The 17,747-nt window shown below is 27.5% G+C and overlaps 3 protein-coding genes across 3 annotated transcripts in view; 2 read left to right on the forward strand and 1 right to left on the reverse strand.

Moving 5' to 3' along the window:
• The window catches only part of LOC111625485, a 16,095-nt gene extending 8,260 nt beyond the window's left edge, over positions 1-7,835 (reverse strand). The window contains exons 1-2 of the mRNA XM_023368670.1: positions 7,671-7,835; positions 7,514-7,560 (exon numbers count right to left, since the gene is read on the reverse strand). Of these exons, the coding sequence (XP_023224438.1) occupies positions 7,514-7,560; positions 7,671-7,832 (209 nt within the window). The 5' untranslated portion in view covers positions 7,833-7,835. The remainder of the gene's footprint in view (positions 1-7,513; positions 7,561-7,670) is intronic.
• Positions 7,836-10,444: 2,609 nt separating this feature from the next.
• Positions 10,445-17,747, forward strand: part of LOC111625569 (ATP-dependent RNA helicase DBP2-like) — a 9,496-nt gene continuing 2,193 nt past the window's right edge. The window contains exons 1-2 of the mRNA XM_023368783.1: positions 10,445-10,481; positions 10,942-11,102. Coding sequence (XP_023224551.1) covers positions 10,445-10,481; positions 10,942-11,102 — 198 coding nt within the window. The remainder of the gene's footprint in view (positions 10,482-10,941; positions 11,103-17,747) is intronic.
• LOC111625648 overlaps positions 16,768-17,747 on the forward strand; it is a 54,216-nt gene continuing 53,236 nt past the window's right edge. Inside the window, exon 1 of the mRNA XM_023368892.1 lies at positions 16,768-17,024. The gene's annotated coding sequence lies outside the window, so the exon portion shown is untranslated. The remainder of the gene's footprint in view (positions 17,025-17,747) is intronic.

Consider the following 17,747-nt stretch of genomic DNA (forward strand, 5'->3'; position numbering starts at 1 on the left):
CATTAAAGAAAATTTCATAAAACTTTTTCTTGAAATATAATCTCTTAACAGCAAATAAATATATTTCATCTATATATATATATATTTCTAATATATATCTAAAAAAAAAAAACATGTACAAGAATAGGAATGTTCATGATTAAATATTTCAATACACTAATTATACATTTTTTATTATTTTTCTACTAAATTATTATTATAATTAAGACTATTTTTAATTTATTCATTGTTATTTTGCTGCTACATTAGAACCTGGTGTATTAGCAATTTTTCAATGTAATGAACATTAACAATTAATAAACCATACCACACTTATATACTGCATTTTATTGAGGATGGACTGTATTATTAAGTATTAGATTAAATTAAACTTTATTTTTTAAAAAATTGTAAGATTTTTGTTTGATACAAAAAATGCTGTACCAACTAATGAAAATTTAAATTATAAAACTTACTTTTAAAAAAATATTTTGTCTACAAATGTTACAAATCTAAAAAAGTTAGACAAGTTTTTAGGTTTCAATAACAATTACATTATACTGATAAAAAAAGAACATATTAAACTCATTTCCCTGTAATCACATATAAACATTAATTACAAAATGATTCAAATTAGAAGAATCTTGTAGCTATGTTTATTAAATGAAGCTATGGGGAACAAATCAAATAATCAAAATAAAACATATCACATAACAAAAAAATGCATTTCAATATTCTTTCCTTTATGAGCGTAATCATAATCTTATGAGTAAACACATATTAATGATAACATTCTACATTAATGTTTTAGTTCCAATTATAACAATAATACGTACATCAGATAACTGTAATGGATAGAATACAAACTATTATCAATGAATATTTCCAAATTTTCTTCTGTTACAGAAGATACTAACAAGTAAATGCATTTCAATACCATCATAAATTTTACATATAATTAACTATTATTAAACCTTTTAACATATAAATGTTTTAATTTCAAATGCATATTTGCTATATTTAACAAGTTATCAAATCAAGATTCTTAAAACTGCATTTAACATACAAAAACAAAATAATGTAAATCAATGTTACAAAATTTTTATCATCTATGGCTTTTTCCAATTTTTATATTTGTAATGCTACAAAGACTATTAATTTTAAATTATAAATATATTTAATCAATGTAAAGGAACCAGCAAATATTAATTTAATAATTATGTATTTTAAAAGAAATTATCATTGGTATTATATTAGATACTGGTCAATTTTTATCTCAATTAAGTTTCTGTATGAATACCAAATTTGGATTTTATTCTAAATTGGTAATTTATACAGAAACATAATTGAGTTAAAAATTGACTAGTATTTATTTCTGTATGAATAACAAATTTAGAATAAAATGAGCAATTATTTATTGTGACATCGTCACAATGCCAGGCTGCATTTTTAATAACCATATTTTTAATTTATTTAATTTAAAATATATGCTCTCCACCTCAAATTAGTAGTATCTTGCCCTGTACAATGGAGTTGGCCAGTCATCTATCTAACTCCTTTCAGGGGAAAAGTTTTGAATTGAAATAAAGTAACTTCTGGTTTCCATGAATTTATATTTAAGTGATATAATTTAAAATAAGAAAATCCAAATCATATTATAAATATATCATTTATATTTATGATTTCATTAAAATTCTTAAATTTATACTTTAAGTCTGCAAGAATTGAGTGACATTGTCATTAAATAGTTTACTTCTATTAATCTTTCAATATTCAAAATAGTACAATTAAAAAATAAACAAAACTTACTTTTTCCATTTTTTCATTTTTACTATTTACACATTTTTCTAATTCTACTTCCTGATTTTCTCTCTCTACTGTTTTCAAACTGAGATTTTTTTGACATAAACTATATAATAAAAAAATATAGAAATTAATTGGAAATTAATATGTGATATTAGAAATATTAATATATTCATTTACAGTTAATTACATAAAGATAAAAATACAGCAGGCAGTAACTAGGGATGAAATCATCTCATATCAAAATTCTTCTTTTATTGTGATATTAGAAACAATTTTACAAGTGATAAAAATAAATAAAACAAATTATGTTACCATGAAGAATATGAAAACTTTAATTTTACACAAAATAGATAGCAAACGTAACCATTTCAATGTGAGAGTATTAATCTTTTAATTAAGTGTCTCATAACTTTATGTGATTTAATATAGTCATACAACCATACAAGAAAACCAAAATATATACAAAAATACTTATTCTTGGTTACTTAGTATAAAACATTTAATTAATTAGTCAATTTATTACCTAGCAATAAGTTGTTTTTGTTTTTCTTTCAGTAACTCCCTTTTTTCTGTAATTCTTCTTTTTAATGATTTATGAATAGAAATCAAGTCTCTGAAATAAAATTATATGAAATATTTGAAATAAATTTTTAATATATCTGTCTACCTATCACAAAATAGCATTTTTGAAAAAGATTGAAATATCATTTATCATCATCTAAATAAGAATTAATATAACTATAAAAGTAAATAAATAAAAAATTGCTAGTTTACTAATAATTAATAATTACCTGTTTTAATATTTAAAAACTATAAAACATTTTGAATTATATTACTGAAATGATGATTCACTAATGATTTATAAAAGGTACATATCATAAAAAGAAAAATTTCAAATTATTTACAGAAATTATAATACAGATTCTATATTTTGTCATTATTAAATATTGACAGGAAAAAATTTCTAATAAACAGTTTGTTGCTTGTTTTAGTGATTGAAATTTGTTTCTTACAGCAAAAATTGTTCTTGGATACAAAATTCAAGTAAAATTAACTTCCTTATTCCGAAATTAAGTGTCAAATCTTAAAATTTTCAAGGCAAAATGATTTTTTAATGTTGAAAATATATTATGACTACAAACACTAAGCATATTTAAATAAAGTAAAAATACCCTCTTTTGGTGTTAAAATTTTAATACAATTAGAAATACTGTATTTATTTTAATAAACAGTGCAGTTGAAAGTTACAGATAACTCTCTAATAGTAAGTGCATTGTCTATTGGAGGAAGATGCCCAGCTGAAATATATAAAATCAACTATATTAACTCAGCAAATGTATATTCAAGATCAATATGTTTTTCCAATTTCTTGAAAATTTATTCTAATACATTAAAATGTTACATTTTTTATTTATTTATTTTTTGTTATAAATGTATACATATATACATTAAACCCTTGATTTAACAGATAAAAAATTTCTTCCTAAAAGAAATAACCATAGAACCTTTTCTTCATTCACCAATAGAATTTTATTTTAAGAGATTGGGTCAATAAGTCAATGAATTAATGATCATAAATTACTCAGTGTACATTACAATTATATTTTATTCATGCTTGTATATTATAGGACTATTTAAATACATCCTGTACATTGTAATTTCATTATTAATGTATTCTTATACAACACATTTGATTTAACAGATTTTCATCAATAGTGGACACTTCATTCTTCCAATTAGTTCATTAAATTAGAATTTATTGTGTTCTTTTACTTACCTTGCATTTTTATGCCATTTTTTGTGCAATTCTTGTGAAATTTCTTGTAATCTTAAAAAATTACAAATGGATTTATCTGTGGATAACTGAAGAATGGTAGTTGATGCTTTTGAATATTCAGATGAAAACAATGGTAAACGAAGAACATGTTGCCAACCATATTCACGAATAATCACTTTTCTCATAACGTAGCGAGAAAAACAAAGATATAAAATACAGAATTTATCTCCGCCAGGAGATAAAAATATAGAAGGTACAATTTGAGGAAATCTTGCTTCAGAATATTCCTAAAATAATCAAAATTTTATAAGAAGTGAATTGTTAAATTAAATATTTAAATTTTTAAATATTTCTTGATATTATAAAAAAAATATTGAAAAACTGATTACAAAATGTTATACTTAACATATAACATGCATTAATATATAAAAAGTAGAGAGGCAGAGATTGTATCAATCAAATTATCATTCTTCAATTATTTTTTACCTAAAGATTTTTAAATTATTAAAAATTTTGAGTTTTTAAAATATTATTTCAGAAATTACAATTTCACATAAAAAGCTCCTACTTTTCTAGCTTTGCAATAAAAAACTGAAAACACACACTTTCAGTCTTTTAACAATTCAACTATTTAATACAAATATTCTTATTAGTTTTATTCAAATTCAGCATTCATATGAGAATTCCTTAATAAAAAAAAAAGCAAATCTATGTTCAGATTTTTTTTTATTAAGAAATTCTCATATGAACATTGAATTTGAATAAAACAAATGAGAATATTTGTAATCCTTGCAACCAAACATAAAAACAAGTAAAATTAACTCGTTATTTTTATGCAATTTACTTTACATTTCTCAATAATTGTTTGTGTTTCTGTGCATGTGTGTTGTTTGTGTGTGTGATTTTTTCCCTTCTTTATATATAAACAGGTTTTTACTGTAGTATGATATATATTCATATATCAAACGCCTTTTGTCTGTTGTATTTAAACCAAATGTTTAATTGATAAGCTTATTATATTTCTTTTACAAAATACTGAATACAAAATATACAATTATTAAAGTACTTAAATTTATTGAATACAATTAGATATACTTATTGGCTAAATAATTTATCTATCAGCAACTTTTACAGATCATCAATTATATACATGCATAATTATCTCTGTGCTCTTATTTACAAAATATGATAGAATGATAATATAAATACTCACTACAGAAATATCCTTTAACCAGTCACAACAAGTTTTACGAAATTCTCTTTCTTGTTTCTTATCAAAAATTGGCCAGCAAAATCTGAAAAATTGTTTTATAAGAAATTTTAAAAAACATTTGTGTAATTATCTTTAAAAATAATCTAAATAGAATATTACTTTTGCATAACAAAATTACAAGTGCCACCCAATAAATTTTTACAGTCAGATATATCCGAATAAGACGTTGAAAGTAAATGTACAACTGAAATCTATGACACTTCCTATCATTACATAAAAAGTTTCTTGTAAGGATAGTTCAAGTAACTACCATGGAATTCATAATTGAATAATCCTGCACTAATATCTTTTATGCTATATCAAATTTATCCCCAAAGAATCAACTGAATGCTTAAAACAAACTTTTAAGAATATGGAACTTTCAGACAAAACAGTTTATAACTAGTTAAATTTTATCAGGAACAATCAATACAATCCATAACCATCATGGCTATAAGAAGCTTGTTGCCAGATAATTACATTTATTCACAAGTAAAAGAAGACAGTTTGGAATGGTGCGTGTATTTAAAAATTCAAAGAAACTTGATAATTCTGAAAAATTCAAAGAAACTTTCAAATATTCAATGCAAGACTTTCAACTGACAATAAAATTTGAATAAACAGTTTTGAGACTGAAACTAAAATCAAAGTAAAATTTAATTTTCTTCATCTTCACTACCTCCAAAAAATTCTACAGTAAAAATGTTTGAAAGCAAATGGTTTCCACATTTTTTTAATTAAAAATAGTTTCATCACAATGGTCAAATTGGTAGATCAAACAACAGTTAATACGCATCTGTCTATCTCAAAATATCTAACAAAAGATTTTGAAAATGTTTGAGAGCCACCAAAAACTGATCTATGAGAATCCTGCTTCCCATGACAATGCCCGTTTTACTTTCCCAGCTATTATGTATACATAACAAGTGAAAGTATTGAACTTGTCAAATTTGGCCCTCAGAGTTTTTTGCAGACCTCCATGTTTTTAGACCTGAACCCAAATAACAGCAAAAAAAAAAAAAATTCCGTGCATATACAAAAGCTATTTTTTAAATAAGATCTGTTTTTTAATAAGAAGAAAAATACTGTAAATATCATTAAAATATATTTTTTTCCATATTCTATATACTTTTATCTAGTTTTCTACATAATTTCCATTTTTCTTCAAACATTTGTCATACCACTCAACAATTTTTTGAATTCCAACTTCAAAGAAATCTGCCACCTGTGAAAAAGCCAAATGCACAACTGCTGTTTTCACTTCGTCATCGTTGAACCGTTGACCACCAGAAAACTCCTTTACATATTGAAACAAGTGAAAATCACTGGGTGCAAGGTTGGACTGTAAGGTGGATGGTCCAGTTGTTCCCATCCAAAAGAACTGATTAGACTTTGTGTTTGTGCAGAAACATGTGGCTTTGCATTGTCATGGAGCAACGTCACACTGGAAGACAGTGGACCATGCCGCTTGTTTTGTATGGAACGCTGGAATTTTCTCAAGGTCACACAATATGCATCAGAATTGATTGTTGTACCTCTCAGCATAAATTCCACTAACAAAATCCCTTTCCTGTCCCAAAAGACAAGAAAGGAATTTTGTTAGTGGCATTTCAACACGAAAAATTATGAATTATGACAACTGTTCCAAAAGACAGTTGTCATAATTTTTTGTGTTGAAATGGACTGTTTGGCTTTCGTTGGTGAAGATGTGTGTCATCATTCCATTGACTGTTGCTTGGACTCAGGAGTCATGACACATCCAAGTCTCATCTCCTGTAACAATGTGGTCCAACAATTCATCTCCTTCCTGATCATATTGAATCGAAAATGATAAAGCACTGCCCAATCTTTGTTTTGTGATCATCAGAAAGCAGTCTTGGAACCCACCAAGAACACAATTTTTGATAATTCAGTTTCTCCGAAACAATGGTATACAAAACTATTCCTTAAACCTGTGGAAATTCAATTGATAACATTGAAATCGTGAATTGTCAGTCCTCTCAAACTTTGTTATCCACATCACAAACCAAATCTTCAGAAATCAGAGAAGGTCAGCCAGGATGTGGCTCATCGTGCACATTAACCCGCTCGTCCTTGAACATTCTCACCCACTTTCAAACTTTACAGTCACTCATACCATTATCATTGTAAACTTCACATATCTGACGGTGAATTTCCACTGCTGCCAAGTTTCTTGCACTCAAGAATTGAATAACAGATCATATCTCACAGTCAGCGGTGACTCAATTTTCTTAAACATTATAAACTTTTACAGCTCAGCACACAAACAGACGACACAGCTGCAAATGGTATGCGCAAATGTGCAAAGCATGCTCAGAGCAGACGCACATATACACTGCTGCAATCGTGCGTCATTCTCACTCTCATTCACAAACGGACCTTATTCCTTATTTAAAAGATAGCCCTCGTATATATATGTATATATNTTCAGAATTATAGAATGAGAAAAGCATGTAATGATTTCTTCATACTATAGTAACAATTTGAGAAAACAAATATTTTAATCTCAGGATGTTAAAAAACTAACTTATGTTAGTTTATTTTAAAGTTTAATATGCTGTAAGTACATAAAAATATTTATTTACAATGTTATTTTCAACATAATAATGTTTTGTTTTAAATACATTGAATTTATTTTTTAAAAACATTAATAAAATCAATTTTCTAAATATACAAACCTGTTAATATTTACTTTGCCATTTTTGTATGTTTTTGTTATTCCTTTCTGAAAAAATTCAATAAATATATTTCAATTTTATTTATTGTGTACAGTATGCAACAAATATAATACTAATAATAATAAAAAATAAAAATATAATAAATTATATTTTTTACCTGTAATAATTCCTCTCTACATTCTTGCAGAAATGTATCAGGAATATGAAAATTTAACAATTCTCCTTCTAATGTTCTTGAAGAATTATCATCTATAACAGAACTTATAATCTCCCAATAATTCTTTTCTTTAGCCTGAAAATTTTCCAAATTCTTCCACATTCTACAAACCTATCATTANAAACCACATTTGACACATTTGAAGTTCAGGAGTGTCTTCCCCATACATATTACAAATTATTTTTACTGTTTGTATGATGTTATTTTCTTTCTGAAACTTATAAAGCATATGCTGAACATGCTTTCTATCCAAAGACATTTTGACTTGATTTTATTGAAACAAAATGTGAGTAAAAAGTTTAAATAAGCTTCTAATCAAAGAATACAATCTCAGATTAGCAACAATATGTTAAATTTCACAACTGTTATAATTAAATCAGTGTTAAGTAAAGACAGCTGTTAAAAATACGGAAAACTTTCTGTTCAACCCAATATACTCTTTACTTATTTACTATGGCATCTGAGAAGGGTGTAATATCAATGATTAAGGTGAATTTATTGCAAAGAATGAAAGCAGTACACATTTAGAGGATCTGGTGGCCATGTTTAAGATGTCAAAATCAATAGTGTGAGACTGGTAAATGGTCCCACACGATTGTCTTTGACATCTTAAACAATTTTCTGTTTATTATGCAGTATTTATTTATTTATTGTTTTCATCTTTTAATTTATTATTAGGGAATTTAATTGCATTATTTTTACCTGAAATTATGATTTATTGAAATGAGTATTGTTTAGGGTCTGAGAATGGATTAATTGACTTTCCATTATTTCTAATGGAAAAAATTGATTCAAACTTTGAATGATTTAGTGTCAAACAGCCTGCAATAAATTACATTCAAAGTACACATACCACTGTATAGTATTGATATAATCTCCATTTGGTACCAATGTAATTCTGAATGAAGCAGTGGAGACCTTATCAGGGCTGTAAACCATGTTCATCAAAGTAAAAAAGTAAAAGGAACCAATAGGCTGATTTCTGGGGAGGTTATAAGTCACAAACAACCCTTCATGAGTTATAATCACCCAGAAATCAGCCTATCTGGAATTTTGAAGATCCTCAAAACTAAAGTAAAATTTAAGTGAAAAATCCAAACCATTTCTCAAAACAATGCTGAAATTCAACTGTTTTTTCCACTTTAGTTTACTAGAGATGACTAGGCCTCTATCCCTAAGGATTCCATATCTAGTCTCGGATTTCATCTGTGACCAGATGAAATCCGAAATTAAGGAAAGACAGACAATAATAACAAATTTTTCAACTTGCAGCCCAATTAAAAATATATGTCCAATCTGTTAAAACAATTTTTAACTATTTCAAATAATGAAAGCAGAAGAATTCAAGTTTTATGCCAAAGATGGTTTTTGCAATATTGTAATATTCATTTAGATAGATTTGACTCCATATCCAGACTTCCATATCATTTAAATCAGCAATAAAAACATTTGATTTTTTTAAAAGTCAAAAATTTATCACTGAATTAAACACTTTTTGGAGCCATTATCTCCATTTTTAGATATTTCAGAATGAAGATGAAATTCTAATAAATAAAAGAGAAATTTTGTAAGTTTGATTGATCTGTGGCAGTGTAAATCTGAAACTATTTGAAAATAAACATGAATCAAATTTAAAAAATATCTTTAAATTAGAAAACACTATCAAATTTAATATAAACAAGAATGAAGATCATTAAAATACAGTAATACCTCGACTTACACGATTTTCAAATCTCGTTGATTCGTCTTTTGTTTGAGCGCCACGCAACTCTGGATTACTCATTCCCCCCACACTATTGTTCAGCTTACATGTTCGGACGTGTCGCATGGAATCTTATTAAAACTTTAATAAAAGGACACAAATTTAACATGGTTGGAGTGGAAGCTAACATGTCGGACTTTCTTGGAAAGTATCAACACATTGTTAAAAAAGACTGAGCTACTTGTTTTAATTCTTGATTTAGAAGAACACAACTTTGCATTAAACCTGAGAAAAAATACTTCAAAAAAATTGAATAAACCAGAATAAATTCTGAAATTTTCCAGATATATGCAAATTGCTCTATAGATATTACTAGTTTTTTCCTTCTTTCATAAATTATAAAAATATAATAAATTAGATCATTAACTTAATATAAAGATAAACATTTGGATGAACACCATTTATAAACTGATAGTATAGCTTATTTCAAGCTTATATAAATTCCTAAAAAATTTTAAATCAATAGATATTTTATAGAAAACAAGCAATTATTTATTGTGACATCATCACAATGCCAGGCTGCAATTTTTAATCATATTTTTAATTTATTTAATTTTAAAATATATGCTCTCCACCTCAACACTTAGTACTTGTACTCCACCTTGACACTTAGCACTAAGTACTCCTCCTCGACACTTAATACTGTAGTGTCTGGCTCCTGTACATCATACTTCTCCTTTAACAATTGAATCGTGCCAGTCATCTATTAACTGCTTTTAGGGGAATAGTTATGAATTGAAATAACATGACTTCTGGTTGGCATTATAAATTCGTATATAGTTAATCGAGGCCTCTATCCCTAAGGATTCCATATCTAGTCTCGGATTTCATCTGTGACCAGATGAAATCCGAAATTAAGGAAAGACAGACAATAATAACAAATTTTTCAACTTGCAGCCCAATTAAAAATATATGTCCAATCTGTTAAAACAATTTTTAACTATTTCAAATAATGAAAGCAGAAGAATTCAAGTTTTATGCCAAAGATGGTTTTTGCAATATTGTAATATTCATTTAGATAGATTTGACTCCATATCCAGACTTCCATATCATTTAAATCAGCAATAAAAACATTTGATTTTTTTAAAAGTCAAAAATTTATCACTGAATTAAACACTTTTTGGAGCCATTATCTCCATTTTTAGATATTTCAGAATGAAGATGAAATTCTAATAAATAAAAGAGAAATTTTGTAAGTTTGATTGATCTGTGGCAGTGTAAATCTGAAACTATTTGAAAATAAACATGAATCAAATTTTAAAAATATCTTTAAATTAGAAAACACTATCAAATTTAATATAAACAAGAATGAAGATCATTAAAATACAGTAATACCTCGACTTACACGATTTTCAAATCTCGTTGATTCGTCTTTTGTTTGAGCGCCACGCAACTCTGGATTACTCATTCCCCCCACAATTGTTTTTAATCTATATTTAAAATTTTCAGGTGTAGAAATTTGCATTGCCACTCCTGGTCGCCTGATTGACTTTTTGGAAGCTGGTAAAACTAATTTACGACGTTGCACTTATCTTGTGTTAGACGAAGCTGATCGTATGCTCGATATGGGTTTTGAACCGCAGATTCGGAAGATTGTCGAACAAATAAGAGTAAGTAAATTTTAAAAAATCTAATTTCAAAACAAATTCTAAAAATTCTCATATAGGTATTCATAAAGTTAATTATATAGTAGTACCTCAAACTTTGATTCTAACTTCTGTTTACTAAATTTTTGAATCTTCCAATTTTAAAAAATCTAATTTAAAAACAAATTCTAAAAATTCTCATATAGGTATTCATAAAGTATATTGTATAGTAGTACCTCATACTTTGATTCTAACTTCAAATGCTTCAGAGTTCAAATGCTAAATTTGACAAAAGTTTGAATGATGCTTCAAAGTTCAAACTGTGCACACAATGAAAAAAAATGCCCTCAAAGCATAAGCACAATCTGTTATGTGCCCAAGTCATCTCTTGCTCTCGCATTACACTTGTGTTTTCATTGCTTTTTCATTTTATTTTTGGTGTGTTTAGTTATGTTATTCATTGATTTTTAACAATTTCTTCCTTGACAGCTTTTGGGCACGCACTATGTTTTGTATTTTAGTTCAAAATTTCCCAAACAGAACTTTTTAAACCACATTTGACACATTTGAAGTTCAGGAGTGTCTTCCCCATACATATTACAAATTATTTTTACTGTTTGTATGATGTTATTTTCTTTCTGAAACTTATAAAGCATATGCTGAACATGCTTTCTATCCAAAGACATTTTGACTTGATTTTATTGAAACAAAATGTGAGTAAAAAGTTTAAATAAGCTTCTAATCAAAGAATACAATCTCAGATTAGCAACAATATGTTAAATTTCACAACTGTTATAATTAAATCAGTGTTAAGTAAAGACAGCTGTTAAAAATACGGAAAACTTTCTGTTCAACCCAATATACTCTTTACTTATTTACTATGGCATCTGAGAAGGGTGTAATATCAATGATTAAGGTGAATTTATTGCAAAGAATGAAAGCAGTACACATTTAGAGGATCTGGTGGCCATGTTTAAGATGTCAAAATCAATAGTGTGAGACTGGTAAATGGTCCCACACGATTGTCTTTGACATCTTAAACAATTTTCTGTTTATTATGCAGTATTTATTTATTTATTGTTTTCATCTTTTAATTTATTATTAGGGAATTTAATTGCATTATTTTTACCTGAAATTATGATTTATTGAAATGAGTATTGTTTAGGGTCTGAGAATGGATTAATTGACTTTCCATTATTTCTAATGGAAAAAATTGATTCAAACTTTGAATGATTTAGTGTCAAACAGCCTGCAATAAATTACATTCAAAGTACACATACCACTGTATAGTATTGATATAATCTCCATTTGGTACCAATGTAATTCTGAATGAAGCAGTGGAGACCTTATCAGGGCTGTAAACCATGTTCATCAAAGTAAAAAAGTAAAAGGAACCAATAGGCTGATTTCTGGGGAGGTTATAAGTCACAAACAACCCTTCATGAGTTATAATCACCCAGAAATCAGCCTATCTGGAATTTTGAAGATCCTCAAAACTAAAGTAAAATTTAAGTGAAAAATCCAAACCATTTCTCAAAACAATGCTGAAATTCAACTGTTTTTTCCACTTTAGTTTACTAGAGATGACTAAAAGCTCATTAAACACAAGAAATGACATTGCACCAATTGTTTCCAGGGTACAATTGGCATCATGTTACACACTCCATTAAGTCTATTGTGTGTTTAATGAAACAAAACCTTTAGATGCAAATATCTCACAAAGGATTACAGTTAGAGCACGTTTGGAAATTCTAACCGATAACACTGCAATAGTGGTGACTGACATCATCAGTCATAGCCAGTTATTCCGGGAGATTAGCATATTTTTAAACACGCTAGTTATTTTGTGGTGTTCAACATGGTGGAAAGTCGAGAGGAGATGATATTAATTCTATCATTGCTCACAAATACTGATTCAGAATCATATGACGACGATGATTCGACAAGTTCATCAAAAGATGAAAATGAACTTATAAAATTTTTTAGACGAGTATCGGAGAAAAATTTATCTTTGTTTAGTTTATGCTGTGAAATAAATAATTTTGTAGCATTTGCCATTTTCCATGCTGCCTCATCTGAAATTTGGAACAACATGGCCTTCTGATCTTGATTGCTTTGTGTCGCAGAAACAGAATGTTTTATTTTCTCTATTTTTATCACAATTACATTTGTCACACGAAACAATGTGTCCGCCATCTGGTAATTCAATAGAACCGCCGCAACCGCTTTATCACCTTGGTTACTTTGGTAAGTACCACAGGAGAACTGGTGACATCATAACACATTTGGTTATTTAAATCATGTTTTCTAAATGCCTTGGTAACTACCGGTAACACTGGTTACAATTTCCATACGAGCCCTTAGAGTGATGGCTTTTTTACTTTTTGGTCACGTAGGGGATCTAAAATTTGGGGGTCCAAACTCCTCATTCAGAACTGCAATTTTACTTTCCATTTCATTGTAATATTTAATTGATTTTTAAAAATCAAAATCGCTCTCTCTCTCTTTTATAATATCTAAATATTTTAAAAATAAAATGTTATTAAAAAGGGAACGGTGATAATATGTAAGAGGTTAAATAAAAATGCAAATAAACTTATGTAAAATTTAAAATTTCAAAGCATCATTTATGATTAAAGTACCTGAATCTTTCTTTACAAAGAACCGGATCCAAATTCATAAACAAAAAGTGACTAACAACTTCAAAGGCTTTTCTATTCGGTTTCAGAAACATATCCCTAAAATAATCACAGTTAAAAATTAATTATTATTTTAGACGTATAAAAAAAATCTTTATTTAATTACACAGAATTCATATTATATTTACTTATGAAATTTTATTTGATGTTTTGTTTCCATGAAATCGGGATCAAATCCAAGATAAAGCAGATTGGTGAAAAATGTTTGATTAATATCCTCCATGATTGTTTATGCTTAATGAAAGTCTTAAATTATAAGAATTCAAACAACCAAATTTTCACAATTAGAAATGATTGAAATGACCACTTCACAATTAGAAATGATTAAAAATAACAATTCATATGTTAATATGACGTCATTATTCCGCCAAATTTTAACCGTGTGACGTCATTAACTTGTTCATTACCCATAACAGTTGTCAATTCTTCCAAATTATTCCAATGGCGTTGTTGTCATTTATACTCGACTTTATAATTTCTGTGAAGCGTAATATTTAATGTAAATTAATTTGATTTATCAATTTGAATTCTCGAATATTATTCGAAAAATAAGTGAAATGAGAAAAAACGTAAAGTACAATTTAACTTTACCGCTTCTGCACGAAACATGGAAACTTCAGTTTAACAGTGTTGCCAGCTTTCGATAAATTCGTAATTTTTTTGAAATTACGAATTTAATCGAATCTATATTACTATTATTTTTATTATTTATTTACTGATTAAATGTAGTGTTAATATTTATTAATAATTTAATTCAATTTTTATTTTTATTTTTATAAATTACTTTTCAAAATGCATTCGTATATTTTAATGTAATACCAGCTGTCCCTTGATAATCCGACAGGTATGGGACAAAAGGGGTGTCGGATTACCAAAGTAATTACATATTTTGCATTGTTTTGCTAGCAGTAGCCTACAATATTCCCTACTCCAACTGTTCGAACAGAAATGCTCACGGAAAACACACGAAATGTAATATGTGTCATCGTGTAAGAATTGGGTGGGAAGATTCACGTCGCGACATGCTTCTGTGCAAGCAGACACGTAACGGGGACGGGTGCCTTAACGGGAGATGCGTCGGACTACTGAGGATGTCGGATTACAAAACGTCGGACTATCAAGGGATAGCTGTACTATATATAATAAATCTAACTTTTTGACTTTTTCCGCCGTGTTGTTAATAAGTGGCCTTTTTTCCATGCCCATCGCGGATTCGGCCAAATTAGATGATGTAGGTAGACTCGACATAATTATCCAGCAAAGATCACTTATAAAATTTTTGATCGAATGAGGATGGGAAACAACCCATCCTCATTCAATCACGGATCGCAAAGCGGTAGACTGGCCCTTTAACTGCCTTGGCCATCCAGTCTGTATAAATGAAGAATTGTAGCTTATACCTTATAAAAAATTTAAAATCTTTCAAACCCATTAATTAAGATGTGTAATATAAATGTGGAAGAATTACAATTGACAGTAGGAAGCCTGTTCTCAATGCAATAGAATTTTTTAATGAAAAAAGTAATAAGCTTAAGAATTAGTCTTTTTCAATTAATTAATAATAAAACATAATTAAATTTAGCTGACTGAATGCTGAGGCGACAAAATTGTCTGCTTCTAAAAGTCGCTGGTTCGAATACTCAAGAATCTGAGAAAAGTTTGCTGCTTCGAGTGACAGAAAATTTCAATTCAAATGATTTTTAAACTAAAGATGAAAATATATGTAAAAAATTATTAGGTTATTATATTAGATTTAAACCAATAGTAAAGAAACATTGTCATGAGAATAATATATATAAACGGTATATATCGGTGACTCAAATAGTTCATAAATGGTTCTCAACAAAATAAGAAAAATTCGATTTTAATTCAATCTTCAGCTTTTTCCATGTTAATGAATATCGAACCAGATATTTGTAGAAACATCGATAATGATATTAATATGCTAAATGAATCTAATGCCATACGCGACAATTATTTCAAATGGGTGTGACGAGATAACCCAAGGCGAATTTAAAGTAAGAAAAGTTAGTTATATTTATTTAAAATTTTGCTGAGAAACATGCATATAAGATTTGGCAGACGGCCTGATAGCCTAGCAGCCCACCGCTCTGGCACACCAGGATCTAATCCGGATGGATCGAAAAACCATATAATTCAAAACTTCTTTTATTTATTAAATTAATTTTTATATTCTAGTACAAATTAATATTATATAATAGGCCTAATATGATTTTTATTTTAATTCTTATTATTTAAACACAACATTGTGTTATATTTTGCGTATTGTTTTGAAACAAAATATAAAAATATAATGTGTGTTTCTACTCCATTAATAATTTAATTCTATTTATAGTATATTTCGACTTTTATTTTATTTTTCTTCCAATATTCCATCTCTCTATCTCTTGTTTTTCTTATTTCTATGCATAGTAGCGGTATAATCGCTATTTATAAAGAGAATAATCTAAATTATACGGCTGTGTTTTATATTATAAATATCCCAATTATTTTCTTAAATTATATAAAAATAAAAATATTTAAAGTAACGTAGATCATATTTAAAAACAAAAAAAAAAAATAAAATAAAATAAAATAAATAAACTACAATGCTCGCGATAATAAAAGTTTATCATCAAATTTTTTCCGTCGATGTAAATAAACTTATAATTAATAAAACGATAAACGTTTAAATTAAAAAAAACTAAGATTAAATTTAAAATCTATCGAAACAGATACATTTTTATTAAATATTTAATAAAGCAGTCGAAATAAAATTAATAATTAATTTCGACATATTAATAGCTATAAAAAAGTAGAAAATGAAATAATAAAAATAATATTATAGATATTTTTTAATCGATTATTTAATTATTAAGTCTTATTAATAACTTTACAGTTAAAAGAAAGCTGGATAATATCTCAAGTAGACCTATTTTTGTACAGGTAATATTTTATCGATTTTTATTTTCGGACGGACGAACGAAGAAGCTTCCATATCTATTTAAAAATTTTGTAGGTGGAGCTGGCAACAGTGAATCTCGGCAGAAATCGTTTTCTTCTGCTGTGTGGTGGTTTTTCTCAATGTAAATAAACGAAAAGAAGCAAGAATTAATTCTTGCCTACAATTACCGAGGAATGAATTCAATTGCAGAAAAGATAAGGATATCCGCTTTCATCAGTATTACACGAGTAAATTCAAAACATCCCATTTAATATAAGTATTGCCTTAATTGAGTTTGTATTGGTAAGTATTGTTTATGTTTTTTTTTCCCCTTTATTTTGAATTTATATACGTAATGACGTCATCACATGTGTGTGTATATATAATAGGCATGGCTTCCTGTGGTAAATATTTGTTTTTTAAATGGATTGTGTAATATTTTGATCGATAATGAATAGAACTGGTGCTTGGGAAAATGTATAGGTGTGTGTACTTTTTTTAAATATTTTTTTGCATTATAAACATTTCCTTTAAGTGTTAAAGAAGCCTTGAATGTTGATTTATAGATATATGGATTAAATATAACACTACTACTAAATATAGTTTATTGGATAATTCTTATAACCGAATTAATTATATAATTAGGAAAGTATTAAGGGTTTTTGTCCATTTCGGCATGATTTTCTTTAACGCATCCGCAATTGTGCCGCCGTTTATTTAGGTGTTATACGCGCAAAGTATCTTTTTATCTCCATACTTTTTAATGTAAGTTTAATTTTTTAACGAATTTAAATGTCGACACGTGATGTAAAGTTAATTACTATGAAGATTTCTGAAATGAAATCAAAAGTTGTTTTGAAGGAAGTTTTGGCATTGTTAGTTTGCTGGCTTCGAATAAGGAAAGTTTGCCAAAGTGATTACAATGGTATAAAAGAAAACGTTGGCAATAGATGCTATTTAATTGCTCCTGTTTCACTAAAAATAAATTTTAATTTCTTTTCTCTTAATCTTTTTTTTTTTTTTTTT

This window comes from Centruroides sculpturatus, unplaced genomic scaffold (genome assembly GCF_000671375.1).
Source record: "Centruroides sculpturatus isolate CEXI.00-Female unplaced genomic scaffold, Cexi_2.0 scaffold93, whole genome shotgun sequence".
NCBI lineage: Eukaryota > Metazoa > Arthropoda > Arachnida > Scorpiones > Buthidae > Centruroides > Centruroides sculpturatus.